Genomic DNA, 13,591 nt, shown 5'->3' with positions numbered 1-13,591 from the left:
TGTTATAGAATGGTCAATCTGTATGACACCAGCATCAAATTACAAAGAAAATGACAGAAACATTAAAACAGTATATTTCTGTAGAATAGCCATTGTCTGTTGTTATTATACACATTACATTACTTTGCATCTTAACAGCATGTCATTTTGTGACAAATTTGACATTATCTAATGTATTTATTTATTGTAAATTATGCTATTAATGCATTAACCCATACTGCATAAGGTTGCCTTTTGACACCAAGCCCTTAACTGCATAATGTTGTTTTTTGACACCAAGCCCTTTACTGCAGAATGTTGCTACATGTATTTGACACTAAGCCCTTTACTGCATACTGTTGCTTTTTGACACCAAGCCCTTTACTGCACAATGATGTCTTTTTGACACCAAGCTCTTTACTGCACAATGTTGCTTTTTGACACCAAGCCCTTTCTTGCATAAGGACGCCTTTTTGACACCAAGCCCTTGACTGCATAATGTTGCTTTTTGACACCAATCCCTTGACTGCACAATGATGCCTTTTTGGCACCAAGCCCTTTACTGCACAATGATGCCTTTTTGACACCAAGCCCTTAACTGCACAATGATGCCTTTTGATACCTTTCCTGACAAATCCAGTTAAAATACCTATTACTACCAAAATTTAAGCTTTTATACCTCGAGCTATCACTTGAGAGAATGCAACCAAGAAAAATATATGAAGTGACTCTTTTGTTTAAAAGCTGGATAAAGACAACTGCACAGTTTGTTATACATTCATCCATTCTATGTAACAGCATGCCTGCCATTTGTAAATATGTTCTCTACAGTCAGCAGTTGCTACATGAAGTCCTTTTAAAATTTGACTAATACAGTTGAAAGAATATATGCTAAGAATATGCCATTCTTGGAACTAGTTAATTGTTATCAAAGTTTCAAGAAAATAGGGGAAGATTAGAGCAAATGTAAAAAAGTATCTGTCATTTTAAAAAAGGTAGGACTAAGAATCATGAATTCTCAATAATATGGATTTTTAATGTTTAAAAAACATTTTCTTTCTAATTGTAATACCAATCCGAATGAGATACAGGTACAGTCCTCAAACATTCATCTAGTGTTAGAAACATGGAAAGGCCTTTAGTCACATAGCAATAGTGTATGTTTATTGTGGTAAATTTAATATTTATCCTTAAAGACCTGTGATTCAATACTTTTAGAACTTTATTTAATGTTGCATACCATTTTTAAATCATTGTAGCTCTTAATTTGGAAAACTTAGAAAGAAAGTTGATGGACAATATTTAGTTCCTCAGTGAGTGAATCAAGCACTTCACATTTGAAAACTAGTGAAATTGTTTCTTACGCTGATTACTGATTTTATAAAACTAAAATTATATATCTTCATTATTAAGGGATAAAGAGAAGAAAGATTAATTTGACTGATACATTCTCAGAATAACTTACTTGGCAACAGCAATCATCATACTACATGGAAATTAAAATAATATGTAATTGACACTTTATCGTAGTAGTTTCTGGTTTTAGATTTACTTAACATAGTACACTCAGAATATAATACATACAAATAATTTTAAAGAATCAAATTAGGAACAAGTTATTGTTGGTGATTATTTCAGGATATGCATATCATTGTTAGGTCCTATTTATTCAAGCTTCACAGAATTTCCAGTAATTTTTACCTCTTTAAGCCTGTTGGCTTTAAAATATAATTTGTTTACAATGTTTTTGGTTTCATTAGATGCTTGTTTAAAGATATATCCAATAATGTGCTTTTTCTGTCGTTTTCATTGATGTAACAAGTTTACAAAAGTGATGATAAAGTTACAAATTAAATGCATATCAAATAGCCATTATATTAGTCAGTTATGTTCCACACATACAGACATAAATATGTTACTAACAGCTGTCTCACTAGACACTCAGCATTAAGAGGTTAGTGTTTGGAGTGGTTGGTCTGGTGTCAAGATAATGTGACTTGGTGGGACATATGCAACATGTATGCAGCATGATGCCTCAGTGCTAGACATGACTATAAATATGACTGAAAAAAGCTATATAACTTAAAGCTACGTTAAAAATCTAAATCACACACACACACTCCACACATTTTTGAATGTCATGATTTCAGACATATACATTCCCTGTTTCACTGACTGCCTCCAGTTACAATATTTTTCCTTTTAATGTTCATCTGGAATGAAAATTGTTTAATGGTATTTATTTCATGTGTCAGTAATGATGTTTATTCCATGTGTCAATAATGATGTTTATTCCATGTGTTGATAATGATGTTTATTCTGTGTGTTGGTAATGATGTTTATTCCATGAATTAGTAATGATGTTTATTCAGTGTGTGGGGCCTTGAGTGGCTGAGTGGTCTAAAGTGCTCACCGCTATGGATCACTGCCATCTCACCTCTGTCTGTGTGGGTTCAAGTCTCGGGCTGGGCTAATGTGGGTATGTGAGAAAGCTTGATGGTAGCTTCTCGTGGATCAGTGGTTCTTTCCATGGATTTCCCAGGTTCTTCCTCCACCATTAATACTGGCTGCCATGTATAGCCTATCTTGTGCTAAAAAATGGTGTTAAACCCCATTACAACAACAACAACAATATTCTGTGTGTCAGTAATGATGTTTATTCTATGTGTCAGTAATGATGTTTAATCCATGTGTCAGTAATGATGTTTATTTCATGTCAGTGATGGTGTATATTCCATGTGTCAGTAATAATGTTTATTCCATTTGTCAATAATGATGTTTGTTCCATGTGTCAGTAATGATGTTTATTCCATGTGTCAGTAATGATGTTTATTTTATGTCAATAATGATGTTTATTCTATGTGTCAGTAATGATGTTTATTCCATTTGTCAGTAATGATGTTTATTTTGTGTCAATAATGATGTTTATTTCATGTGTCAGTAATGTTGATATTCGTTCTCTTTATTATTTTCTCATAATAAAATGTTTAATGGCTCCCAGTAAGCAAAACATCTAATATTCCAGAATAATGATATAATCGCATGTCTTAATTTTCTCCCTAATCCACATAAGACAGAATCGAAAGATAAATGTACCTTCATTGTACTTCTAAGCAGTGGATGATTCAGATATTGACCTTTGTTGCTATTTCATTTTTAAAATGAAATGTTTATACAGCAGTTAATCATATTTTTTAATACTCCCATCATGATTTATTGTCTTTGGCACTCATTATTCCAGCTAAATAGAAATAAAGGGATACTTCTACCATATTTGCCTCTAATGCCCTCCCCTATTTCCTTTCTAGAATCCAACCCCCATTTTCCAGATCACTAAGATACCTACTAAAAATTGTGTTATGTTTTAAAAATGTTGAATATTATTTCATTTAATATATAATACTTATATGAGTGGAAACTTTCTTCTTTATTTCTAAAGGCTAACCTCCTAAATTTTGTGACTAAAAATGCATTTTGGGTTGAAAAATACCTATATCACTATACCCTTTTTGTTGTGTTAAAAACATTGCTCGATTGTCCAGATGTGCCACTTTTTTTTACAAGGTACCCCTCTGATGCACACTCCTCTGAAATTTGATTTTTAAATAATTTTATTTGTATATAAATTGATTTTCAGTCTTAAATAAGCCATCAAATCTGAGCCAGTCTTGAAATGTAAATATTTATTACATCAACTGAAGCAAGTCAAGTTCTTTCTTTCTTTTAAGAAGTAATGTTGCTTTTTTATTTTTTCAAATCTAAAAGCCAAAGAGTTCATGATTAGTTTTTTTCTGACACATGAATGTTCAAATCATATGCTACTAGACAAACCTTCAGAAAAAGATTTCCTAAGATATTCTTAATACCTGCTAGAATATTATTGCTGATTTATAGTTCAATCTCGTGTCAGAAAGTACCATATTTTCACCAAATGAGTTGTTACCTAAAACATATTGCTTTATTTTCAACATTTTATTCACTCTACTTTAAATTTGTCAGTTTATAGATTTTTTTGTACATTCTGTATATCACTTGTATTGATGGCAGGATTTTAGAACTTGCATTGTATTGCAACTTTAGTACACATGCATTTACATGGTCTATACATAAACTATTTTGTTACCAGACAGAAAGCCTGTGAAAAAGTGCATATAGAAGGATGCCATGGAATGGCAAACTTAAAATGTGTTGGGTTAAGTAGCACAGTTCTTTGGTAGTGTTGTTGGTATTGTTATGATTCTGTGGTCTTAAACTATGACATAAAGAAGGAAAACCAACAATCTTTTGTAAAATTCAGCATATAATTTTTTCCCTTGATTACAAAAGTGAAAATGTGAAAGGAAGTTACAATAATTAAAGCCCAAAGTTCAGTTAAAATGCTATGGTCATAAAATAAGTAACAACAAAGAGCAAAACCAGTAAGTTTTGTGTAGTTGAAATATATAATTTATTTTCCTATAATACAAAGGTGAAAGAATTAAAAATAACTAATAGTATTCTGAATGAATTCCTATAAATGTTTTATCAATTTCTATGACTTCCAAAGGTATTCAGAATAAGTCTTTATCATAAGGACTTGTCAACAGTATTGAAAAATCACTATGCTATAATCCCAAAATGTCATCAAATGAATTCACAGCAATTCCATACAGCTATAAATCCAAATGTCCTAAAATGAACATTTGAACATTGTAATTGAAACAAATGGATACATGAAATAAATAAACAAATCCTCTCAGTGTAACTCTTCCAAGAGTTGGAGATATTTATATGAACACAGCAGTAAGTTTTGTGTTTTGGAATATGTTATAAAATCAGCATTAATATCTTGATATCACTGCATTTTTTAATGGTTACCATAGTAACCAAGCTATTTGGGATAAATTGCAACAAATTCAATGTTAGGCTAAAATACTTTTATATATTTGAAATGTTCAAAGCTAGTTTAGTATTTGCAAGAAAAGTATAATTACAGAATATACAGGCCAAAACTTTATTGACGTTAAATGTTCAGTCTTAACACTTCACTGAAAGCAAAACACCTGTTATACCTATATTGTGTGGGACAACTTAGACAATCTAAGCCACATGATTAGAAAATCTTGGTTTTCACAATCATAAATTGAGAAAATTCAAAGCATGATTGATTTGGCAAGAATCTGGATTCTCATTATATATGAATATTAACGAATATGTAATTTTTTCATTGTTACACATTTTTAGCAGGATTTGTTTGCCACGAAAACTATCCATTTCACCCCCTGCATGCTGAAATAAAGTATACCCAGTATCCATCTAGTGTGCACACCAAATTTTGCCCCATGATGAAACTTTTGTGTGAGCTAAAAAGGGATGCCAAATTACAGACTTAAAAGATGAATCCTGTATAGTGTAGGTAGTTTACTGACCACACTGATATGCAAATTAGGCAGTTCAGCCTCTTTTCTGTTGCACAAAGTCGGCAGTTCAGCTTCCACACAAATATGCAAAGTAGTTCTGCCTCTGCACTGGTGTGCAAAGTTGACAGTCCAGTCTCCACACAAATGTGCAAAGTTGGCAGTTCAGCCTCTGCACAAATGTGCAATAAAGGGTTAAAAATGATATGCAAAGATTTTTTATACACCTGATTTTAGGGCAGTTAAACATCAGCCTAGTAGTTTGTGTACTAGATGTACAATGTACTCCTCAGTTGTCAAGTTCTAAATGTTTGTGAAACCTAACTTAAATAATAATAAGGGTTGAGGATAAAATTATCCTTTGCTAACAGGTGTCCTACAATGGAAAGTCTTCAAAATACTTTGCATTTATCAAGTTCTAGCACATGTTTAAATCAAACTGTTGTACAGAAGTGTATTAAAAAAAACAAGCATGCTTTTAGAGAGTACTGTGTACATTTATGAGAATATCAGATTGGTCAACCTTGTGAGGCCTGTTTTCTCTATATAAGTTAAAATTATTAAAAGAATTTCACGGGGAGTTCCTGAAGCTCTGAGCTCATTTTGAGGTCTTTTGAAACTTGCCAGACTTATATCCATTACAAATATTCAAGCTCTGAGCTCATTTGGAGGTTTTTTTGGAACTAGCCACACATACATCCATTACTTTTTTAATAAATGTTCTTCATAGAGAGTGTGCCTTTAAAAGATACTCGTTAGGTCCGTGTTTTCACCAATTTGGCTTCATCAGAATTTTGTCTTGCAGGTCGATGTGTTCTGTGGTGTGCAAATGGATGTACACAGCTGATGGGAAAGATAACAATGGCTGGAGTGAAGAGTTCTTTAGGTTAATTGGTCTTGAGGATCTGACAGAGAGGGGATTTGACAGAATAGGTAGCTTATGTTTTTATTGCTGATAAGGAAAGGGAGACAATCATGTAAGATCAGATCTGTGCTCATGAAATCTTTCTTGCCATGTGAATCATTGTCTGAATATGATACAAGGCAAGATTTAGTTTTGAAAAACAACCAAGCAACAAGCAACTGAACTGCTAGCATGTTCTGTATGTGATAGGTTTTCCACTTTTCACTGAGGTTTTGTTCTTTTTTTTCTTTTTCCTGTTCTTTTGGGCAGGCTTTGTTCAGAATTTACAACCAGGGTTAATACGGGGAAATAAGATGATTCTTTTTCAGGACTGAATGCCTAAATTGATTTACTTAATTGATTTGTTTCAAAGCATTCCTTGAGAAGAGTATCTCTTTATGTTTAAATAATGAATGACATTTAAGTGCTAATAAGAAAGTTTCTTTAAGAAACCTGACAGAAAAATGACAGAATAATAAAATTGGAGAAAATAGAAAATTTCACTTATTTTAAGTGAAATAAAAAGCAACTTTTGCTTGAAAATTCTTAGTTGTTTTCCATAAAGTGAGTTGAATTCTAGAATTCATTAGTTTATATGAGAGAGAGAAAGAGAGAGAGATGGGAATATTATCATATGCTGGGTGGGATAAATTATTGTGATAAATGAAACATTCAGTACATTACCAGAATAAATTAAAAGGTTTAAACAGTTTCTATGGCAGAAAAATGTAATTAGTTTCTCCTCTATGAAGTTAAATGCATTCCTGAAACTATGGCATGAATGAAAATAATGTAAATGCTCATATATCATCTGTCACATGAGTCATAGAACATGGCACCAGCGATGATATAAAAACTAGCACAGTGGTGCAAAGTAAATATTATTTCTTCATTATAAATGGCATTAAAATGAATGTGCATGAATACAGTTGGCATAAATAAAGCAACACCTATATTGTTTTAAACTATTTTGACTTTTTTATTGTTGTAACTGTTATAAGATCATGATCGATGTAGTAAACTGTAATATTTCATATTTTGCACATAACACAGTGGCATTTATATCACTTTTGGACAGCTACTTTGCATTATTATTGTGTTTGTTTTTGATTGTACATAGTTTGTTGTTCATTATTTGTTTACAGTTATTGGACCTAAAGAATATCATCTGCATATATCTTAATAAACTTCATGTTTCTAGATTTTTTAACAAAATCATTATGTGACAGTATAAATCATGATGAACAGAATATTTGCATTAAACTATATCCTTGTACTGTAAAGAGTGGATCAAAAAGTCACATTGCTTATGATTTTGATGGAGATCACTCATAAAATATTGTCACTTAGTAGCATCAGACTTGATTATTTCCCATTTATGCTTTCTAGGTCAGGACATAAAGTCCCAGGGTGAGGCTTGTGGGATAGGAATATGTAAAGAAGTGGCAGCTGAGATGGGGTTATGTCCTGGAACATCAGTTGCTGTTTCCATGGTAGATGCCCACTGTGGCACCCTGGGTAATTATTGTGCAGCAGAATCAGATAATTTAGCATTTTATTTAATAGTTATATCTTAATTAGGTAGAATTATTTACTTTTAGCATTTCATATAATAGTCATTTGTAGTTGCAATAAAGTCACCAGTTGTAATTGTGTTATTCTTTTTTACCTACAGTTTAAGTCATTTAGGCAACCTTACGCAAGGATTACCTGTTCCAGTTGTCTTGTTTTCACTCTTTGCGATAAAGGTACCCTGATTACTGGTCATGTCGTTTTGTTCTGATTATAGGACAAGAAATAAGAAACTTTCCCATTGGCCAGTTTGACAAATGTTAATATATTTGTGTATGCATTTATTACTTTGTTATAAACATCAGAGTCATTCTAATATATTCCTATATGAAGTGTTCTGGTTGCATGATTTTTTTCTCATTGGCAATGTATTTCCAACTGTAATGGATTTGGTGGCATGGATTGCAATGAAGTTAGTACTTTTATTTTCTGCATTTCTTATTCTGTCAGTGTTAATGTTTTCTTCGTACTATGAACATTTTGTTCTTTTTAAATTAATTTTTGTAAGATTCAGCTATAAGCTGTTAAGGATGAAATGTATGTTCTCTTTAAATTGCTCCACATGATATTTTGGTGATATTGCTCACTGCAGGGTTGTAACTTGTGGAAAATTTTACTTAAGGAATAAGATACAATGCAAATAAAACTTTTTTTGTTTCAAGTGTTTTTATGTAGTTTTCTTCAGAGTTTCTGTGCTTTATTCATGTTACCAACACCGTTTAATGAAAGGGTCAATTTATTATGGAAATTCTTTGTCACTTTATTTTCTTCTATTAGGTTGCCTTGGTTGTATGCCAGAAAAATCTGTGCTTGAGTTACCTCCCCTGACTTTCAGAATGGCACTGATTTGTGGAACATCAACTTGCCATATGTCTGTAAGTGAGAAGATGCTACACATATATTTCTTATTTATTATTTTGTTATGTCCAGTGACAATAAAATTGCCCAAAAATATCTTCCTCTTGACCATAATCATTGGTCTCCCTTTCCTTATCAGCATTATAGGATGCGATTATGTCATTGATACCTTGTACCTGTGTTTAGAAATCCCTTTAAATTCTACCACTGTTTCTGGATCTCACAATAAGATAACTAAATGTCAAAATCTTTTTTTTTGTTTTAAGTTATAACAGTTATTGTTTCACATTTATAATTTGTAATTTAAAATTGACAGGCATTTTTGGGTTTTTATTGCCTTATAGTACAGTATTTTGTCTCTTTTCTAAATTGGCATTTTATATTGCATCTGATTAGCAATGTCTTTAGGTTTTTGACTCTAATTAATTGTAGTTTTCATAAAGTTTATGAAACTTTTTAAGAAGGCCAGTGTGGGTATAAGAGAAAACTGCCAATAGTTTCTTGTGGGTTGGTGCTTCTTACCTGGGTTTTCTTAGGATCTTCCTCCACCAGTTATGTTGGCCACTATATATAGCCTTTCTTGCACTGAGAAATGGCATTAAACCCCAAAACATTGTCCCTAATGGCTAGTAACATTTTATCAAATCATTTAAATGTATATAAACACGTACAGTATAAAATTCAAATGAAGCAAAATCATTATTTTACTAATAAAACATGAAGTAGGCAGTAATCATTATTTTACTAATAAAACATGAAGTAGGCAGTAATCATTACAGAATAAACATGCTGTCGTAACTAAGGGGAGATAACTGATTGCACTTAATTTTAGATTAAATCTGAGAATCTCAATAAACTGAAAACCACTCAAAACCAAAACCTTTTTAGTTTTATGGGATGTCAGTATTGAGAGGTTTCACTGTACTTCATGTATCTATCATACATACAAATAGACTACATTTATTTACATTCAGTGATAAAACATAAATAAAATTCATGTTATTAAAAAAGTACAGTGTGATTAAAAAAGGTGATGTATTTTCCATGCATTTCTTTCACAGATGAGTGAGGAGCCACACTTTGTATCAGGAGTTTGGGGTCCACTTTACTCCATCATAATCCCGGGACTATGGGGAAATGAGGGTGGACAGAGTGCTACTGGGAAGTTGGTAGGTTGTAGCAAATTACATACTACCGTATAAACAATATTAATTTAATATCACAAGTACAGAGGAACCCCACTATGACATGGTTTGTTATAATACAGATTTGGATATAGCATGTTCATGGTCTGGCTCCTGAAATTGTCAATAATTGAACCAATTTTCTTGAAGTACTACAAAGCTCTAGTGCCAAAATAAATCAGTTTGATTTAATAATTTGGCAATGTGAGTTGTATTCTTGAAGAGAAAATATCTTTCTTATTTTTGAAAGTCATTAGCTTCTTAAAAAGGTGATCATTGTCAGTCTAATTATTATTGAACCATCAACAATAAAGTCTTTATCTTTCTTTTCTTTTTCTTCAATCCATCCTGTGTTTCTCAGTCCAGGCTAAACAGTAGTCAGCAGCAGATGTTTCCTCAGTTGTCTAGCGTACACACCCAAGCACCAAACATATTGTAATCTAAAACCTTAATTATTAATCATTTAATTCACCTATTGAAGGGGAAACACAAGACCATCAGTGCCTACTAAATCTTCTGTTCTACACACACATCTGTTATACAAGTATATTGCCTGAAATGTCAAAAATGGTTTTGGTCATTGCTACATGCACGCACCCCTCCCAAATCTTAATCCTTTTTATCTTCTTGTCAGAAATCCAGTCAGATACAAATCCCTGCCTTTGCATTGCAGTAGTATGAAGCCACATTTATAAACAACAGTTGTAATATGCTGACACCATCAACATTTAGGGGAGACCTTTGAAGAATTTGGAGAGCTTTACATACCTGGGAAGCATGATGTCTTTAGATGAGTCTCTGACAATGAAATCACAGCCAGGATCTGGAAAGCAAGCCAGCCTTAGGAAAACTTTGTGTCCTACAGCAAAATGAAATTTGGATGCCCACCAAGATCAAGGTCTACAAAGCTGTCATCCTCATCTCCCTGCTCTGTGGTTGTGAAACCTGGACCGTGAAGGTGCTTGGGTGTGCTCACTATGGTCAATCATGCACATCCCATGGCAAGACAGAGTGTCCAGCTTAGAAGTCCTCAACAGTGCTGGTGTTCCTGCAAGCCTAGCTCAGATGATCTGGCCATGTCATTCGGATGGAGGAGACCAGAATACCATGGTAGCTGTTACATGGTGAGGTCAAGCATGGAATGTGGAAACGAGCACATCCCAGGAAAAGGTACAAAGGCAACCGTAAGTTTAATCTGAAATGGTGTGAAATCCAACCCAGTGAGCTGGAAGCCTTGGCTATTGACCAGTCTATCTGGTGCATGCTCATTGCATAGGATGTCGAAGTAGCGGAGGATGACTGCCACCTACACTTCACAGCCAAGGGAGAAAAACAGCACATTGCAGCATCCCATACCATCATGTCTACAGAATTCCCATGCCCAACCTGTGCAACATCCTCTGTGCATCTAGCGTTGGGCTTAGGATCCACATGTGTTGTCACCATGGGTGCACAACTAGCATAATCATCGGACACCTTTTCATCAAGAGGGAGGATTTTTTGCAATTAGTCTTGATCTGCCAGATGCATACTTTTATGTCTCTGTCCATTCTCATCTAATGGGTGTTTTCGAAAAATTTTCTTCTTGTTCAGGACTGCCTTCTTGGCAGTGACTTCAGTTATACCTGCACAATTTCAATCAGAAACATATAGTATTTTCAGCTATGCTACAGGAAATGACCCAGCTTATCTTATTTTTCACCCACCTGGGTTTTCTGGTGAATTGAAAGAAGTCGGATCTCATCCCCTCCCAACACTTGATCCACCTGGTTATGGAATTTAAGACTTATAATAATAATAATAATAATAATAATAATAATAATAATGAGGACTTTGTATAACACCTAATCTTTAGAAGCTCTAAGTGCTTTACAACATTGGACAACACATTATGATATGATTACAGAAACAAAAACCATGAAATTAGAAAATGGAAAATATGCTGAAAATATTTAAGGTAAGGTAACATTATTAGGTCTTTAAGTCTGTTCTTGCAGTTGAAATAGGTGTTTTAAGAGCGCTCTTGAATGAGATCATCTTGTTTTTGTGTCTAAGTTCAGTGGGCGATTTGTTCCACGTTTCTGGGCCCTGGTATGTAAAAGAATGTTGTCCATATGACTTCATTTTCATAGTGGGATTAATGAGTATACGATTGTCAGAAGAGGAGCATAAGTATCTTGCTGGTGTGTACACATGGGTGAGGTCGGATAGATATGTTGGACTGGAGTCCGTCAGTGAAACGTAGCACAGAGAACAAATTTTGTGTTTGATTCTGGATCAAATGGATAGCCAGTTTAGGGTACAGAGCAGGGGGGAGGTGTGCTCTGATCTTGGTGCTCTAAGGATGATCTGAGCAGCTATGTTTTGAACTTTTTGAAGTTTCTGGAGTAGATATTGAGTTGAACCAGAGAGAATTGAGTTACAATATTTCAGTCTTGAAAGTACTAAGGAACACACAAGTATTTTAGTGGCATCAACTGAAAGATATTTGCAAATGGATCTGATGCTTCTCAGCTCAAGATATGCAGCCTTGCATATGTTCATGACATGTTGGTGCAATGAGAGAGTACTGTTGAGAGTAACACATAGGTTTCATACTGACCATGTGAATTTAATGTTGGTGTTGCTGGTATTTATTGTTTGAGGTAAAGGATGTGAATGAGAAAGTCTTTGTGTTGTAATCAGAATGACCAGTTTTATCATCATTTGTCTGCAGCTTGTTACATGTCATCCATGATTTCACATCAGAAATGCACGTCTCTACACCTTGGATGGTAGCATCAACTTCAGTTGGGTGGCTAGATTTGTTTATTTGGGTGTCATCAGCGTACAATTGGTGAGACACTGGATGATGATCTATGACACTTGAGAGCGGCTAAGTGTATAGAATGAAGAGAACAGGTCCAAAAACAGACCCCTGTGGAACACAACAACATAGATTAACTGGGCTGGAGTGTATTCCATTTTCAGACACAATTTGTATCCTGTTGACCAAGTAGGACTTGAACCACAGTAAGGCTGTATCATGAATGCCAAATACATGCTGGAGACGGTGAAGTAATATATAATGGTCTGTTGTGTCAAATGCTGCAGACAAGTCAAGAAGGGTAATTTGCAAATGGGTCTGGAAGGTTGACTGGAGAGAAGGTAGTTGGAAGTGGTGTAGATTTGTTCCATGACATTAGCTTGTTAGTAATCTCGAAGAGCTCTTTGCAGCTGGAACTTTCTATGATCTTAGTACTGTATTGGGCTGATTTCGCAGCATGGGCAATGCTTGTGACATTCTTTTTAGCAGCTTCATAGATTTGCTTATGAATAGTAAGTCTGGGGGAAAGCCAAAACCTCTCAGCTTTATGGTGGTCTCTTTTAGCAGTGTGAAGCTGGTCCCTAAACACTGCTATACCACCACAGAGAACACTTTTTAATTGATACTCTGTGCTTGGTTGCTGGGGCATATTTGTCAAGCAATGATGAGGTAACCAAGTTGTTAGGTTGGCTTGGATGTCATGCATTAGATGGGTTCTATTTATCATACAGAGGTGTTTCTCTTAGTAGCAAATAAAGATGGAGGTTTAGGGACTGATATGTCAAGATGGCATATAATGCAGACGTGATCTGATGCAAGTTCATGGGACACCAAGGAGGACTGTCATATATCAGGTCTATGAAGAATCCAGTCTAAAACGTGACCATATTTA

At 34.1% G+C, this 13,591-nt stretch overlaps 1 protein-coding gene across 4 annotated transcripts in view; it reads left to right on the top strand.

The window, feature by feature from the left end:
* LOC149807032 (FGGY carbohydrate kinase domain-containing protein-like) overlaps positions 1-13,591 on the top strand; it is a 75,288-nt gene that overhangs the window by 37,965 nt on the left and 23,732 nt on the right. For all 4 annotated transcript variants that reach the window (XR_016421652.1, XM_089960926.1, XM_089960914.1 and 1 more), the window contains 4 exons: positions 6,181-6,308; positions 7,669-7,797; positions 8,629-8,726; positions 9,771-9,878. Coding sequence is in view for 3 of the 4 variants with exons in the window: in XM_089960926.1 (XP_089817052.1) it covers positions 6,181-6,308; positions 7,669-7,797; positions 8,629-8,726; positions 9,771-9,878 (463 nt within the window). In the remaining variant the exon portion in view is untranslated. The remainder of the gene's footprint in view (positions 1-6,180; positions 6,309-7,668; positions 7,798-8,628; positions 8,727-9,770; positions 9,879-13,591) is intronic.

The sequence above is a fragment of the Sinohyriopsis cumingii genome, chromosome 1, assembly GCF_028554795.1.
Source record: "Sinohyriopsis cumingii isolate HCF-2022 chromosome 1, ASM2855479v2, whole genome shotgun sequence".
NCBI lineage: Eukaryota > Metazoa > Mollusca > Bivalvia > Unionida > Unionidae > Sinohyriopsis > Sinohyriopsis cumingii.
Note: the sequence above shows the minus strand (reverse complement) of the source record. Positions and strands in the feature narration are given on the sequence as shown.